This window comes from Netta rufina (genome assembly GCF_964035555.1).
Source record: "Netta rufina genome assembly, chromosome: 1".
NCBI lineage: Eukaryota > Metazoa > Chordata > Aves > Anseriformes > Anatidae > Netta > Netta rufina.
In genome coordinates this window covers 147,018,410-147,036,395 of record NC_140123.1, presented here as the reverse complement: position 1 = coordinate 147,036,395, position 17,986 = coordinate 147,018,410, and the positions used below count along the sequence as shown (strand labels likewise).

Sequence of the window (17,986 nt, the reverse complement as noted above, 5' to 3'; positions counted from 1 at the left end):
CCCAGTGGTGGCAAAATATAAAGCTCTGTTTTAGTTTCTGGAAAGGCTGCACCCTGCGTGCATTTTATACACACAGGATAAAAATAGAAACAGAAATGTGATTATGAAGTTGAACCTTGGTTCTTCCCCATCTAGCTTTTTCTGACTGGCTTTTCACCTCCCGTATAGTATCTGTCTCTCACCTCCATAGTTGTGCAACTTCTATGCTTCTCTGACTGATTAGATTTATAGGATCAGATCCTGCAGGTTCATTTTTGCATATGTGAATTCTCTAGTAAAATACTCTTCTGAACTGAAGCCAAGCTTTTCAGTAGACACAAGGTACCAGCTCTAGGAAAAACATTCTGGCTTGGTAGAATATGTTTGCATAGCTCTGCTTGGAACAGCATAGCATCCTCTCTAAAACAAACAACTTGCCACAACCTGGACACCTGAACTCACTGTAAACTGATACCTTCTGACTTCTTTTTTTTATTATTATTACTTTTAACTGCAGTGACTGCCATGTAGCTGTTGAACCTCAGATTCCTGCTGTCAATGTAACAGCAGTAGTAGACGTGTCTGCATTTTGAGGATCTGACAGGTCTGTGAACAGACATTCTACATCCCTGCAAGATAAGATCCTTTTCCTGCATAGTCAGCAGAGGCGCCCAGGTGTGGTTTCCCTACATTTGTCAAATGATTTATCATCCATTAAGAAACCACAGCCCACTTATTCTTCCCCCCACAAATTCCAAGTCTCATTCCCGTTTTCTCTTCAAAGGAAACAGATGGGAAAAAATGATGTTTCACCCTTTCTAAGTGTGTATCTGCAGACACAAAGCAGCTCTGTTGCAATTGCAGATCACTCTAAGGTTTGACACAGGAGAGCTGGTGCTACAGGGAGCTCACAGGGGTCTTACAGCACAGGAACAGGCTGACAGCACCTCATGCTTCTACCTCAAATGCAGAAAAATCCCCCAAACCAGCATGTAAGGAGGTGTATTTGGGCCATCTTTGGGTGGTGGGGCTCCCCTCTTCTGCAAGGTCTTCTGCACATTGGTTCCCCAGCCACACACATGGCCTGAGGGGGCACAGCCTCTGCTTGGGAACCCAGAACTGTTTCCAAATCTCACTTCAAACGACACTTGAAGGCAGTACCTTCTTTCCTAGGTTGTGATGCTTTTCCCAGGAAGTCTGCATTTCCTGTTGGACAGCTTCCAGCAGCTTGTAAATTAATTCATGGGGCAGGGAGAGGATGAACCTTGCAACTATGTTATTGCTCTCACAGGTCGATTTAGCACAAGAACAGAAGTGGTCTTAACAAGAATAATAATTCCCAATTGCTTAAAAAAAAAGTCCTAATTATTTATTTCCAAATCTTGATAGTGCATTTTACAAGTTTTGGTAGATTACATTGGTTTTGTAAATGCTACTTAGTTTTCTAAGTACATAAATGCTTGATACAAAAGGTTAAAAATGCTTCACATTCTGCTCTTCCTCTCTTCAGTGGCCATCAGCCGAAGCCCTGTATGCTACTTCTGATCTTTTAGGAAAAGATTAACTATTTCCAATCACTTAAGTGTTAATTTCTCTTTTATCTGGACATAACTTTGCAACATTAATAATGTAATCCAAAATAACCCAACAACAGAAACATTTCTGATGGCAATGGTTCACGTGAGCATTTATGTATCGATTCAGCAAGTCATTTGACTGTAGATTTAAAATTAAAGCTCAGACATGAAGTCTTGAATGTCTTCTTACAGCACCAAAAGATGTGCTTATGAAGGAATCTGCCCAAGACTCATCAGTGGTCTTGTCCTCCTGCAGGAGAATTGTGTTTCACTGGAGTTGGGCCAAAATCTCAATTTTTCAACTTCATTAGTAGCACCGGGTGAGGAATCAGAATTTACCCTGTCCTATTCTTGTGGGTATTTAGATTTATTTTTTTGTTTGTTTTTTACCGTGTCAGTACATTTTGAAACATCATTTCAGAAAAATAAAATTCAAAATTGAAGCATTATTGTATAAGCAAAATAAATTTATTTTCCTTATACAATTATCAAAGCAAAACATTCTGACTTCACTTTGTTAATGATTTGTTCTTCCTGGTAAATGAAGTTTTAGTCTCCCGCCTCCTACTTTCCAGTTCATCTACCTTATTTCTAATTTGCTCTCCTCGTCCATTTCCCTTTATAAAGCTTCTTCACAGCACCATTTCCCTTAACTACTACGAAGCTTCAGTTTGAAACCTGTGTTTGGCTTGCATGTGGCTGGGCTCTTCGGTAGTTCTGCAGTAGGATCTCTTCCTCTGTTTGCCAAGTTAGGAAATTAAAAATAGTATATATTTTGCTGAGGACTGGGCTGGGCCAGGCCGCAAAATTAAGATCTTTTCTTCAAAGACACTTTGCAGGCAAAGAAAGCTCATTTCAAAGAACTAGATTGTTCTGCTAAAAAAGAAAAGGGCAGAAGCAGATGTGACACACTCATCCAGATCCTGACTGGCAAGCTTAGGACTGCTTGCAGCAACGTTTTGGCTCAGGTTCATCCTCATTTGCACTGATCAAAAGAATAAGAGCGTGGCCTGCTTTTTGTAGGATCAAAGGTATCAGAAATGGAGTAAGTAGATTTCATCTTCTCCTTTAAGTTATGATGGTTTCCTCAGTACGTCTTGATTTCTTGTTGAACTACTTCCAGCAGTAACTGCAGCTTCTGCGTAACATAATCTGAAGGGAAGAAAAACAAAAAGTTTAATCTGAAGGATATCTTAAACTGGGGGTGAAAATTAGAGCATCAACACTGATTGCTGTAGCATTTTATATTAGCAGATCACTGTATCTGTTTTCTTTCTTACTATACTTTTTTTTTTCCATTCACTGGTTACCAGTACACCTCAGCACAACACCAAATCCAAAGAAATCAAGATTCACAATTGAAGTTATAGACTAAAATCGAAACTGGGCTCTTGTTTCAGAGTAAATCATTGTACTTGTGCCACCAGGGCTACACCCAAGCTAAATCTGTGCCATGGAGAGAAGATATCTTTCATTTACACACCCACATCTGTGCCCAAATCTGTACTGTTAGACAAGCTGCTCCGTCACCAAGCAGCCTTCAGGCTGCATCATCTTTTCCTATCAGTCCTCTCCCCAGCCTTTCAGCAAATGTGTTTGTGCATGGGGTTACAGTACTCTCAATCTCTCCGTACTCACTTTTGATCTTTTTGCTCAGTTTCAGCCAGATTTGACAGAGGTGCTGATCACACAGATATGATAAAGATATGATAGCAAAAGTGATCCTCTTGGTTCCCCCTGTTGGTAGACCTCAGCCCTGCCTTTTCTAAAATAACACATGAAGCTGGTTTATCAGTGCATTCACAAGCCAGGCCAGCCCCCCACAGCACAGCCTGCCCCTTCTCTTCGGCCGTGGAGGCTGCATCCCAGAAAGGGCAGGGAAGGGGTGACAGGGATCGTGACTGAGGTTCCACGAGGCCTGTTGGTCACGGAGTGATTTGTGTTAGAGATGAGCACTGGCAGCAAACCAACATCTCTACCCTGAGTGTGCTTGGGTCCAGGATACCGTAACCCGAGTGCATACTTACAAAGCAGGCTACGGCAGCGGTTTGACATTTGCCTGTGGATTACAAGGTAGTAGACTGGAAAGCCACTTAACACCATGGTGCATCCGATGCTAATGTTTACAGGGTCCGAGTAGAAAGACATTGCCACCGTGAAGAGGCAGATGATGGTAAAAGAGACGGGAATGAAGAGGGGCACCTGGGGAAAAGAACACAGAGGATGCTCAGGCAAAACTGATCAGCCTCCATACATGCCAGCACACACTGTATTCTCTTTCCCATGTTAAAGAAGATGAGAAAAGTCATATATCTGTCCTGTGCACTATTTCTGTACAATCAGTTGTGAACAAGTAGGATGCATAGAAGAAAAGTTTACCTGTATCACCCTGGGAGCCCAGTGTGCCCTGAGAGGCACATGCCTCCCTCTACATGCATTGATATAAACCTCACCTCATGTGCATTGAGGTCAGAGGTTGGACTCAATGTTCTAGAGGTCTCTTCCAACCTAGAAATTCTGTGATTCTGTGATATAAACCTCACCTCATTTGCAAAAAGACACCGAGCCAGGGAGAAGTCAACCAGACCTCACTGCTCGGTGAACGTACAGCACATGTGCGTGTCCACACACCCCTAAGCTTGCCACCTGTGGCAACTGCTAGTGGAAAATCTGAAGCCATGAGCAGAAGCCCTTAGAAACAAGCCGTTCTTTGGCCATAACACTTGTAACTCATTTTGAGCTGCCTCCAGCTTGCCTGAGACCTGTAGTGACCGAAACAGGATAAACCAGACACTCAACTCCATAGCACTTGCATCAAGAACATGATTTTCAATGACACCCTGATGAAAGACCAAAGTAGCTCTGAGCACGTCAGCCTCACCTTGTTGGGTGAGCCAACTCATCTGTATTATCCGGAGAGTAATTTGGAAGACCGTAACAAATAAGCTGTGAAACATTCCCTTAGTCCCTAGATCCAAGCAAGCCAAGTTACTCCTCGCCATAGCTGATAAAGGAGCTGCTGATCTCACCTAGGGTGAGGACCTCATTTTGGATGCTGACCGTGCCGAGCTGAAAGAGATCAGTTGCTCTAGTGATGGCACCCAGCCAGCCACCAAACTCGTGTGCTCCTGCTGCCTTTCCAGCCAGAGCATCCCTTGCCAGGGTCTCCTACGTGCGTACATTCACACTGCACATCTGTGTGAGAGGTGCGTGAGGGGGCTGCTCACTCCTCTTCCTGGTGTTTTCTTACCATTTTTAACTGAAAATGCTGTGGGGGGAAATTACCAGCACAGCCACTCGCCTTTTTTATTATTTGTTCTCTGTAAGCAGGCTAGTGTCAGAAGAAGGAATATTTCTGACCACTGGAGAGCAGCACATGCACACATCACATTCACTCCTTCGCTGTTGCAGATGACTGTACTTTGGGTTTGAAGTGGGCATAAAATCTGGGGGGAGGGAGGAAGAGAACCAAACTGCCCGCATTTCCCTCACTCATTCAATCTGTTCTTAGGAAGCGTTAAAAACCTAAACCTCTATCTAAAACAAAATGGGGCACACTCCCAGAAACTGAAAATATCACCAGTGCTATCAACTAATAAGCTTCTCCAAGGCAGGCTGGTTGGCTGGTTTAAAATAAAAAATTAAAGCTTATTAAAAAATCTGGTTCTGGGTGAGTGCATGAGCACAGCCAGCCAACAAGCTGGGAAGCTTCAAGGTCTCTGCTAAACACACTGTCTCCAGCAAAGACCAAGAAGAAAAATTACCCCAAACTTTGCATCAGGCCTCGCTCGGCTTGGGGAGGAGCCCTGGGAGTGGTGAAAAGCGTTTCTTTCCCCTGAGTTTTTTGCTGATCAGCTGCCCAGTGCCTGTGGCCTTGGAGGTCTCCTCTCCTCCACAGGAACTGGCTGGAGACACCAAGCAGGCGCAACCAGAGAGGGGAACAAACTGTGCACACGATGAGCACAGCCCCAGCCAAACGCAGATGATCCGGCAGTGGGAGAGGTGTCCCAAGCACAGCAGGGGCTGCAAAAGCCACTCCAGCTTCCCCCGCTGACACAGGGGACCGGCTGCTTCCCATGAGCAGAGATCCCAGCAGCCACCAGAGGGGCCCAGCTGGAGGCCAGCGAAAGGCACAAGGGGCCAAGCTGCCCCTTGAGGAGCAGGGAATTGAATCTCCTTCGCCTCCCTGCTTCCCTCTGCCCACTTTTAATGCCTCTTGATGCTTATGTCCACAGGTCCAGTGCATCCCAAACGTGCTGGAGCTGTACATGTGCACACATCTGTTTGTGGCATGTATCAGGCAGCTCCTCACACCCGTGTGCTTAGCACAATCAGTGTCCCACAGCAGTCACATACGGCTATAGGCTCACTGAGCCCCTCACCTCCCCCATGCAGGAGGGCAGGTCCTTCTCTAGGAGCCACACCATCCACTAGCTGCTGTTAGCTGTGGCTAAAGGAAATGCTTTGTGTTATACATGCACACAGTGCACATCCTCAGGGTCTGTAATGGCCCTGAGTTGTGCTCAAGCTGCTTTATGCTACACAGTATTTCTGCGCCAGGAAACAATTCCCTGTAAGTCAAGTTTACTCCCAGGACTCCTCTGGTAATTCCCCTTTCCCCCAAGCCTGACAGCCTTCTGCTTCTCAGCCAGGGCTGAGACTTACCTACCACTGAAATCACATCAGGAAGGGTTCCCCTTGCAGCTCAGGAGAGGTGAGCATGGGACCTGCACATCTACCAGCTCCCAGCACGATACCTTGTTCCCTGGAGCAGACTGCCAACCTCTTTGGCTGCAGATGGTGACACCACATAGAACTGTTTTTATAGGATTTACTGAATCTGGCCATTTGGGTACATCAGCCAACCTGAGCAGCTCCCCACATGCCTTACTGAGCAAAAGGGATTGAGGGCCCTTGGAGCCTAAAGGCAACCACAGCCATGCAATGCTCTAATTCTTAGCAGTGGATACAGAGACAGAGAAAAAAGAAAAAGAAAAAGAAAAAGAAAAAGAAAAAGAAAAAGAAAAAGAAAAAGAAAAAGAAAAAGAAAAAGAAAAAGAAAAAGAAAAAGAAAAAGAAAAAGAAAAAGAAAAAGAAAAAGAAAAAGAAAAAGAAAAAGAAAAAGAAAAAGAAAAAGAAAAAGAAAAAGAAAAAGAAAAAGAAAAAGAAAAAGAAAAAGAAAAAGAAAAAGAAAAAAAGAAAAAGAAAAAGAAAAAGAAAAAGAAAAAGAAAAAGAAAAAGAAAAAGAAAAAGAAAAAGAAAAAGAAAAAGAAAAAGAAAAAGAAAAAGAAAAAGAAAAAGAAAAAGAAAAAGAAAAAGAAAAAGGATTGGCACATGTGTCTCTGGCTGTCAGACACACGCCATGTGTTGTTACCTTGAACGGGCTCTGCAGCTCCGGGTGACGGCAGCGATGGACAATGAGCCCAAGGGTGGCTAATCCTATGAAGAGCCATCGGGAAAAGCTGAAGAAGTTCATTAGATGGTAGATATCTCCGATACACACCATGGTTGTAACCAAAGGGAACTGAGCATTGTGAAGATGAAATACAGTCATTAATGCCTTACTGCAGTCCCCAGTCTGGGAAAGCTAATACGGATCATCTCCTCTAGCCCCCCTGCAATCACAGGCAGCTACTTCACAGCCCCAACATTTCTGAGGTCACCGAACATGTTACAAAACCCTGTCATAGACTGAAGATTCCCAGCAAAAGTCCCAAACACAAAATTGCAATGTGCTACAGAAAGGAGCAATGGAGATCAACTGCAACCCAAACCTGAGAGCCTCTCCACAAATGCTCATTTTCTGGATTTCCACTGAACCTGGGAATTTCAGTTTTCCAACTAGCCAAAGCCTGGGGGAGATGGTAGCAAACATCAAGCAGTAACTGTGACAGATGGTGGGGACAATACCTTGAAAGAACACGTTCAAGGCAATAAGGCAGGGACTTTGGGACAGCAGGGTTCAGACCTCACTACTTGCACAAGGGGACCTAATAATTTACAGCCATTTCCAATGTTCCACTTTCTTCATTTTATGGAAGCTCACTTAGTGTCTCGATACCCTTTAAAGCTCCTCAGCTTCTCCAGGCTTTGCAGATTGCCAGACCAAACAAGCAAGCCAAGACTGCAAGAAGAGGGCATGTCAGACAGGCAGATCCCCTTACCATTAACATGACAGCAGGAAGAGGAGTATGTCTTCGAATGTGGATCATGGAGAAGAGAGGAGGCCACTGCCCTTCCCTGGAAGCCACAAACAGTGTCCTAGAAAAAGACAGGGAGCCCTATGCATCAGCACCCCACAGTCACACTAGACATGAAGAGATCCATAGCAGGACTGACCGGAGGCCACAATGCACCCCACCCACACATCTGCTCTTTAAGGCCACAGTTCTGCTCTCAGCCTCACTTTTTAGAGGATTTGGGAAAAAAAAAAAAAAAAAAAAAAAAAAACACGTCTCCAAAGATTAATTTTGCATAGTTGTCCAAGCACCGATTAGCTCAGCACAGAGCCCACTGCTGGCACTGTCCCCACAGGTGGCCCATTAGCAGAGACCCTTGGGCAAGTCCAGAGAAACCATGAATGAGGTCAGGCTGGAAACAGAAACAAAGCAGTAGGAGGTAGAGGGGTCACAGACCTCAGGTCTTTGTAAGAGAGGCTGGAGAGTTCACAAAAGGCAACTGTCAGCCTTGGTGCCCATCCCAACAGGAAAGTGGGCTTAACACCCAGGAGGACCCGACAGGCCAGGGATAAAACATATATGCATAGGTATAGATAGATATATAAATTATGTAGATATAAATGCAGTGCAAGCTCCTCAAAGACAAGAGGGTTTTCAAACCTCTGGCCATTTGTTGGACAATATAGTTTACTATCCTCCAGGGAGGCCAGCTACACACAGGGCCAGCTACAAAACGACAGCGAAGAGCTTCTTGCCTCCATCCCTCCTTTGAATCGTGAAAGGGCAATTAGGGAGAAGGCATTGCATCCAATTTTATAAACTTAATATCCACAAACTATGCCAGAGCATCAGCTGGGCTGGAACAGAGCCCAAAGCAGCTGGGGCATGAGTATATAACTGGTTTTATTGCTGTCTCTGTGGTTTTGCTGGGGTGTGGCTGGCCAGCAGCCAGGGAGGCCCCATCACTGTTTATACGGCCTTTCTGCAGTCATTATGTTAATGATGCCAGGAAGGGGGAGAGAAGGATGACAGGGACGTGAAGAACCTCCAGGGACTTCCCACCCTCCAATAAAATTGCTATCTAGAGGAGTTAAGTGGGGGGATTCTCCCCACTGTATTCCACACAGGACGTGAAGGTAGCGGATCACATAACTCATTAGCTCCTGCACTGTGAAAGATCTCTTTCATAGCAACTGATTTTTCCTTTTGCAATCAGAGCTGTGAAACGGAGCTGGCCCCAGAGAGTTTGCTCGACTCCCCAGGGACAGGACAACACACTTCTCCATGAGCTCTGCCCTCCTCTCCGGTTTCAAGGCTCCCACAAGGACACGCAGTGCAGTAACCAGTGGAGCTGGCAAGATGTTTTTTTCACGGAACAAAGTTGAGCCTTGACTATTGCTTTGGGAGTGGCCTGGCCATGATAACTTTTCAGTGAACTCAAAGGAAAGTCCCCCAGGGAGCATTTGCTTTTGGTCAGAGATCCTCACAGCGGAGGGGGACCCTGTGCCCTGCAGCAAAGCAGCTGGGCGAAGCCAGCAAAAGATGGCTCCATTTCACTGAGCAGCTGCCAGTGTCAACAAAGCTCATAGTTCCCCAGAAACACTGACATTTCACTTTAAAATGAGGGGACGAGAGGAGAGGTTAAAAAAAAAAATCTTGTTTTTATGACCAGCCAGAGATAGTTTAGAACTGGCCAAAAAAATTAAGGGGAGACCCTTAGACAGCCAATGGTGTCCTGTAGTTTACACACTGGGAGTCAAAGGCCCTGATTTTCCCACAGGAGTGGTTAAAGTGCCATCAAAAGGATTGACAGGTGCACAGGTTACTGGTGCTTCCCTCTGAGTCAGTAAGCCAAAAAAAAAAAGTTAACATCTCAGAGATCTGACCTTGAAAAGGTGAGGATTCCTCCATTCATGGTTCCAAAGCAGGACAGCGCGACAAGGACCGGGACCACTGAGATAAGGCTTCTGCAGGCCCGCTGCACAAAACTCTGGGGGAAGAGCAAGCGTGACTGTAGGAACATATGGTGATCTCTAGATGACATCGGATTCAAGAGGAAAAAAACTTCCTCCATTGCAGGAGTAGAATATGACTCATAAATCTTGCCTTTTCTACTGTCATCTGCAGCTTCTTTTACATTATCATTTAGGAAAGACTAGAAGTTACTGTTGTCCCATAATCCAGAGAAATAACAAAGCAAGAAAGCATTTCATTAGGAAAACTGTCTCCTAGACCCTTGCCATAACCACCCCCTCAGCAGAAGCTGACCACACTAAAGAAAGATATCAGTAGGGGTGACGACTCACCACCGCCACAGCTGGAGAAGCCAGAACATCTTGTGTTCCCAGGACAGTGTAATAGGAGACATTGGTGAGCATGTACCCCACAATGACGGTGATCACAGACACAATGACAGCCAAGGGGATGTTTCTACAAGAAAGGGGAAGAGAGGCCCACAATGAACAGGCTGTTCCCCCTTTGTTTTTCATCGCATTGCTGCAGATTGCAGCTGGCACTGGTTAGGTGAGCCCACAGACTTATTTCTTCCCATGCTGTTTGCCAGCAGTAGGGGAAGCAGTGGTACCCCAGAGGCTGGCACACTAGAGCCGCCTGCTTCTCCCAGCCTTACCGTTCAGGTCTGACCAACTCCTCCCGCACAAAGCTGGTCTGAAACCTGCACAGCGGGGAGACACAAGGAGAGAGGTCGAGCCAGGAGCCGACGCAACACGCCGCCCGCCGGGTGCCCTCCTGTCACACCTACCAGCCCGAGTAGGCGAACATGCCTGCGTAAAAAGCCAAGGGCAGCTTGTCCGGGACCAGCGACTGCTTGTCAAAAGCATCCTGGAAGTTTTCGGTGTGGCCTATGGAAGAGATAAGCAACAGATACAGAGCAGGGAAATGTCAGGGGTGGACTTCCTTCCCATGGGCTAACATCCTGCCCAAACCTGGGAGAAGCGGCTGTGACTTCCCTGGAGCCAGGCATTTGGATTTGTTTCAGTGCTTTAATTGGTGGTGCTGTGCTGACATGCAAGCTGCATACACAGTGACAGAATAAATCTATCTCCTGACCAGCTACTGGAGAAATTTCACAGCAGTGTCTGTTTCTCCCTCAGACTGTGCCTGCTGTGGAAATGGGAGACTGTGGGGACACGAAGTTCTCCCATCCTTTTTTTCAGCCTCAAACTGATTCCCCAGGTTGACCCCCTTCTCCCCACGCCACCAGCAGCTGGACACTCGCTCTTTTTTGATGTGGTGCAGCCAGCGAGGCAGCAAATCCGGCTCTTGCTGCGCTCCCCCCGGCCCCACCAGCTTGCTGACCCCGGCCCCACGCTGTGCAGAGCATGGGAACCAGGGGGGAGGCAGCCAGCACGGGAACGGCCCTGCAGGAGGGGAGCTAGGGACACAGGGGGCAAAGCAAATGCAATAATAAAAACTAGAGGCAGCAAAAATATCAAAGTCAGGATACTGGTTGTGAGGTATATTCTATATCAAAAAAAAAAAAAAAAAAAAAAAAAAACACCATAAAAAAGGAAAGACAAGGAAAAACACCTAATGGCCTCTCATTTGAAGGAAGAAGAAGACAGTCACAAGCAGTTATATTTCTAACATTTTGAAATCCAAGTGCCACAAAGTTTGGACTCCACATCTATGTTCAGTTTTCCATATCACAGTGTCTTTTCATATCAAAGTGACAAACTACTCATGCAGTTGTGTCTCTCCAGGAAAAGGATGAAATGACACGGAGCACATGGAGAAAATCAGGCCACATCCACAGAGATGCCTCTACGAGGAGCTCTGAGATGAGACTTGGGCATCCAGGTGTGAAAAGCTAGCCCAGGAAGTCTCTTTAAGAAATGTGAGTCAAGGGGAAGGCAGTGGCAGAGGAAAGGACAGGAGTGTGACTAAAGAAAACAGAGAAAGGCTGTAGAGTGAGGCAAACTGATTTAAAAACAAGCACAAAAACTAAGTCAAAAAGAAAATGGACTTGAAAAAAAAAAAAAAAAGAAACTGGAAAATGGAAGTGGGCCTACTGGGGCAATCTTTCTGTATTCTAAAACAACTGCCGATGAGTGATGTGACACAAAAAGAATTTACGGTCTGCAATATATTCATGAGTGATTTAGAGTCCCCCACGAGTCACATTAAACACAACCTGACATACTGGGGTCCCTCCACGGATTCTCTCTCCAGATGTCACCAGCACTTATCCTTCTTGCCTGAGGACGGGTGCCAGGGCTCCAGATTGTCATTTGAAGGCATTCCTAACAATAATGGCTCAGGATTTCTAGCTGCAGGGCAGTCCTTCATTTCAGAAGTGTTGCCAGCCTGAGGGGTTTTTTTGCATGTTCAAAGGAGCCAGCTCCAAACATCAGAAAGAAACACAAATGTTGAGCCTACTGCCTCTGCTGTTCCCTCTGCAGAGGAAGGAAATAGTGTGAAGCCATAGTGGGCTTCATCCCTTGGCTGGGAATGCCAGGGGCTTTTCTATTGACTGAGACTTGGATTAAAGCCAACACTCCCGTATCAATCCCAGAAGATACCACTGGTAGGGTTTTTGTTGTATTTTTTTCCTCTGCACGTGAACGTGAAATCCTGCATGAGTCCATTGTCAGTTTACTGCCTTACTGCCCATCTCCATTAGGAGGTTAAAAGCATCAGCTGAAGCCACAGGACGGTTAGAGATGCAGTTACCAGGGCTCAGCTGGGGGCTGGGGGCTCCTTGCACAGCTGTGACAGGCTCAGGACACCAGGGGATGCTGTCACATGTCCCTGCTATCCCTTGCCTTTGTGCTGCTTTGGAAGGGTTTGGAGCCACGCTGACAATGGGCTGGCTGTAGGAAGGAAGACATCAACAGAGGTGGGTGCCTGCTTCACCCTGGGTGGGTTCATCCCAAAGAAAAACTTTGAAGAAAGCAGAGCTGAGCCAGGAGCATCAGCCCCAGCGAGGTGACACAGCTTGAAGCTGACTGCCCCTCTCCCTCGAGCACCCTCCGTCGGCCACGCACCTACCCTGTGCCAGCAGCATCATCCCCGGCACGATGATGAGTGCGAGTGCCAGCAGCTTGACGATGGAGAGGGCTGTCTGCAGCCGGGCGCTCCAGGAGACGCTCCAGGAGTTGAGGGTGAGGACCGCGTCTGGAGAGGAGACCACACCGCTGCAGCCCATGCTCGACACACGCAGGGGAAGAAAATAAATAAATACGGGAATGCTCCCTGCCCGGGGGATGTTACAGAGGGTGTTCACGGTGAGAGACAGCAGGCAGGGTGTTTTCATGGCTGGGTGCAGCACGTGAGGCCTACAAAAGCCTTGTGGCCTCAAACCAGGCAGCCTTTGTGCAATTACGCATGAATAGTTTCTACCCTTGTACTTGGCACCATCCCCTCAAGACCCTGGGCTCCAGCTAGACAACAGGGATGCCCTTGCTCCTTCTCAGCAAACACCAGGGCCCCAGAGCAGCTCCTTGGAGCAGGAAGCTTCGAGTGGCCAAGGAGGCAGCACAGGACCCCAGTCCCAGAAGATAAAGCCCTGTAGGCACCCCAGGTCCTGTGCAGAGAGGCTCCGAGGCTGGCAGTGGCGTGAAGGTGTACTTACAGTACCCCAGGAGAGAGACAAGCTTCACGGCAGGAACAGGGGCTGCACAGGGGGCAAAAAAAGGCTCCAGCAGGTAGCGCCCAAACGCCAGCGAAACCACGGCACTGTTGGCAGGCCTGGCGAGGGGAACCAAGCACAGCATCAAATTTTGGTCCATGGACAACCAAAAATAGCTGGGTGGAAGCTTCTCACACAGCCTAATCCTGCTCCACAACGTGGATCCCATAGAGACTTTTTCATAGTTTTTTCTCAGCAAATGGGTTAAAAGGCACATGCTGCAAAAAAAGGTTAATTCTTAGCTTGAAAGCAAAAGTTGAGATTAATCATACAGAGCAAAGCTGTGTGGTTCATGTGTCCTACTTCATCCCAACATACATGGAGGACAGGCTGCTGGAAGGGGAGGATTTTCCTTTTTCAGGTGGAAAGAAAAGTCATTTACAATTTTCTAAGTTATTACTTAACTCAGGGCTAAGCCAGAAAGTTTTTTCCACAGAAGAATGTGAGAAGTTTCACAATAGAATGAGAAGATCTGAAATGAACCTGGCATCTGCTCCCTGTCACCAAAAATATATCACAGTTCTTGGATGATACCAGAGCTGCCAGGGGAGAACAGAGATATTCCTCAAGTACAAATCACACTGAACACATGCAACTGTTTACTCAGTCTGTCTTCTTCCTTTTATTACTGAAAGTCTTTAAAAGTTTTTCAGATTTTTTCCCCTTTTCCTTTATAAACTGCTTAGACTTTTGCCTGGAACCACAAATTAAATAAATATTTTTTTAAATAAATCAGAATATCCAGCAAAGGGCAAACAGACAAAATCTCTTACCTGATAGCAAAAAACTCAGCCCACAGAAATAAGAAACTTGGTAGAGGCCCTAATGTCTCCAAAATGTAGATATAATGTCCTCCAGACTTGGTGATCCTTGTTCCAAGCTCCGCATAACACAAGGCACCTGGAAAAGTTCAGGTATAAATGAACTGAGTAAATCATCCCTTGGATACTCTTTTCTGCATGACTTCCAGGAATTGACAGAGTCTGTTTAAAAGAAGTGGTGAACTAGAGGAAGAAAAGGGGGCTTTTGCAGAACCACTCTTTTTTTTATTCTAGTGTGTTTAGAAGAAAGTTCACTGTTTTGTCAGAAGGAAGGAAATTTTGTTGCCTGGTTAATGATGTAACTTGTCCAGGGGAGCTGTGTGGAAGGGTGTGTGGGAGAAACACTGCACTAAACTTAGACAGACATCCTTTGACAAACGTCTTGGAGGTTCATGTTCTCTCGTCTCCCCTCTCAGCTTGGTGTAACGGTGCACACAGGGTGGCTGCAGCACTCAGCTCACCGCCAGTAGCTGTCCTGACCATTTTGATCACATTTCTGATCATGAACCACGTTCCTGTGTCCCTATCTTGCACCTTCACATCTTCATTTGAAGTCCCCAGAGAGAGAACCTGGAAGGACATGTCTGAGAAGGGAGACCTGGTACCGATAGAAATCATGAACCTGACACTGCAGAGCAAGGCAAGCCTGAGGAGACAGCTTTAAAACTTCCAGGTAAATGGAGAGAAACCTTTACACCTCCGCCTGTGACTCCTACTCCCATGGAGATCATTCAGATCATGCCACTGGTGAGGGTTTTCCTGCCTCTCTGCTGGTGAATTTGTGCTGAATCCCTGTCCAAAGTCTTGGATGCAGGCAGAGCCCTCCTCTCATTTATTCCAGTGGGTTTATTTACATGCTTAAAGCTTATATTTAAGTGCTTTGCTGAAGTCAAGCTACAGAGCCACACTTTAAGAGAAAAAAAAAAAAAAGGATAAAAGAAAGCAGGCCATTTAAATATCCTGAAAAAAAAAAAAAAAAAAAAGCATCAGAAAAATGATCACAGGAGGTCATCAAGCTGACAAAAGGGAAGAGAAAACCAACAGATCCAGATACAAAATGCAGCAACTCAACAAAGAGCAGTCGGGCCAGAAGAAGCTACCAAAGGCTGCCACAGAGAGAGAGAAACCTTCCCAGTGTGGAGGCTGGGCTACGTGGCCAGCACATGCCTTATCACTTATCGCTCTGCTCAGTTAAAAGAGACTCTTTGCTCACATGAAGCTGTAAGATTTTTCCTTAGGCAAAAGTATATCACTCCCCAAACAGCCATGCAGAAGCTGCATCCCACATGTAGGGTAACGCAGCCTATGCTCAGCAGCACGACGTGAAATACTGGTAGGCATATGCAAAGAGCAAGAACCACGATTGTTGCCAGATTAACAACTGAACATCCCAATTTCTAAATGTCACAGTGCCAAGGTGTTTTATCCACATGGAGTATTTCTCCTTTCTTGTTTTTCTTTTTTTTTTTTTTTTTCTTTCCTCAAGTTGTAAAAGTGGAAGAACTTTAAAGTCACTCGCTGAAAATAAGCTTCAGATTCCTCCCCAGAGCTGAGAGATCTTGCACATCTAACAGCACCTTTAAAGCACTTCTGAGAAGAAGGTGCTTGTATACAGTTAATGAAGGAAACTGAAAGCTGTGGCTTTTACCCATGGTAACTGTAAGAACTGCATTCTTTCAGAAGAACCAGAATGAAAGGCACCAGGAACTGATCCACTCCATCTCCTCGCTCTGTGAAGCAGCAGTCGTACCCAGACCCCTTCTGACAGACACCCACCGACTCTGGCAAAGGCCCATGGTGACCCCCAGGCTTACTAAGTATTTTTTTCTGCTACATTCAGAACAGGGAATTTTAGGTCCATTCCACTCCCAGCTATTTATAATACAATTTTGCTGGCTCCCCTCACCTCCCAGGTGCTTAAGCAAAGGCTTCCCTAACTCCGCACTCACCAAACATTGAGAGGAGCCCGCAGGCAAACCAGACCACCAGGGAGAAGCCCACAGTGCCCGAGTTTTTCAGCACTCCTTTAGGGGAGATAAAGATGCCGCTGCCAACCATGCTACCAATGAGAAGCGAGAAAGCCCTCAGCAAAGTTATCTTTTTCCTCAGAAAGACAGCCTCCTCTTTTTTCTTGTCTTTCCCCATGGCTTCTCTTCTAATCTCAGAAGAAGCTCATGCATTTAGGAGTTATGGTGCCTCTCAGCCGTCCTCAAGGCTCACCTGTAAGACAAGGAAAGAGTTAGGAATTTGGGGGTCTTCTTTTCTGGACAAGATTTTTTGCAGCAACCTGTCAAGATCTGTTGATTCCTCCTCAGCCACTGGCTATAACCAGCAGATAAACCACAGCTGCATATAATACACTCAGCATCATCTCATATCAGCACAGCTCCTGAGAGGGACTGGCAGCTTTTTCTCCCACTTCTGCCAAGGAGCACAGAGAAACTCGCATGCCACACTTTAGGACATGATTTCCAAATGCAGCTTTGATGCCCAAAGAGAGGTTTGCAGCCCTGGATGGAACTAGCCAGGTTAGGGGTTAATTTATTGGGAACTAATTTGGGTGAACACTGATATCGGCGCATCAGCAGAAAAACACATTTCATGTTGCACACCTAATAATCAAGACCTTGAGGGTCAATTTTATTTATTTATTTTGGAGGAGCAAAGAGCCCTGTTAGTTGACATACACAAATGGTTTAAGCTGTTTTAATTTACCATCCATCCCTGAACAAACCCCAGCTACAGCCTTAACGTGAAGGCTTCACTTTATCAGTGTTCCTTAATACTACGCCAAACGCCAAGCCTTTTCACTATCAGATCACTGAAGAGCCAAGAATAAATATTGCTGTGTATTCTAAGATAGAGGGCTGTCACTGATATCAGAAATGCTGTTTCTACTATTAATACAAATCCCTTCTCGGTAACAACAGCAAGGGTGAGGAGTTTTTCCGAGAAAAGAAAGAACTTCGGGCACTCCAGGGATCTCAGAAGCTGACCTCGATCCAGCCCTTGTGCTGCAGCAACCTCCTGCTTCATCACCCCGGCTCTCATTCCCCATTACTCAGTGGCCCTTCCCTGCAGGGACGGGCAGTGTTACAAGCTGCATTTCCAGGCAGTAAAAGACAAGACACAGAGGCTACAGGCTGTGCTCGGTCAATTTGAGGCAAGGAATCGGCCTCCAGCTTCTCTTGGTTCTGGGCTGGTGCCCTCAGCAAGAAACTCTCATTTAGGTAGGTAAGGCAAATTTCATATCAGTTAGCGCAGTCTAATTTGCTGTAACAAATGTTTGTAGTTAGCCTAACAGCCAGGTGGACATTTTACAATGCTAATTAACCCCGCTAGAGCAGACAAGATGGGTCTGGAATCATCTGGGTCCTCACCTTTTTTTTGTCCTCACCTGCCACACATGGCCTCCAACACACTGCATCAGTGATTTTTGCATTACTCTAATGCTGTACATCACGGGTTTAGCAAATACTTGCCCCAACCCCATGGCTGTGTACTATTGCAGTGACACTGTACACGAGAACTGTATTTTCTAGATTACTTACATTATTTAATAGTTGTATCGGTGTGTTTGTGAACAGGCAGTAGCACATCTAAGAAGCCAGAAGTTATTTTCCAGATGTGCTGTATTTCCTGTCCACAGATACAAATGCCCCCCAGCTCTGCAGGAACTTTTCCCATTGCCACTCACTCACGATACCACACTGTGCAGACTGAAATAACGGAGGGCTTCTGTCCCATCTCCCTGGCTATTTCCCCTCCAGGAAGGAGCAG

The 17,986-nt window shown here is 46.1% G+C and overlaps 1 protein-coding gene across 1 annotated transcript; it reads right to left on the bottom strand.

Moving 5' to 3' along the window:
* Positions 1 to 2,230: 2,230 nt before the first annotated feature.
* On the bottom strand, positions 2,231 to 16,351 carry LOC311206383 (cystine/glutamate transporter-like; the record flags this gene model as incomplete). The annotated part of the gene is made up of 12 exons (XM_084281663.1): positions 2,231 to 2,708; positions 3,584 to 3,758; positions 6,931 to 7,080; positions 7,721 to 7,817; positions 9,622 to 9,725; positions 10,042 to 10,165; positions 10,365 to 10,409; positions 10,497 to 10,596; positions 12,746 to 12,871; positions 13,329 to 13,444; positions 14,159 to 14,285; positions 16,156 to 16,351. 12 exons carry the CDS (start codon positions 16,349 to 16,351, stop codon positions 2,644 to 2,646), a joined length of 1,425 nt encoding a protein of 474 aa, XP_084137789.1. The 3' UTR covers positions 2,231 to 2,643.
* Positions 16,352 to 17,986: the final 1,635 nt, after the last annotated feature.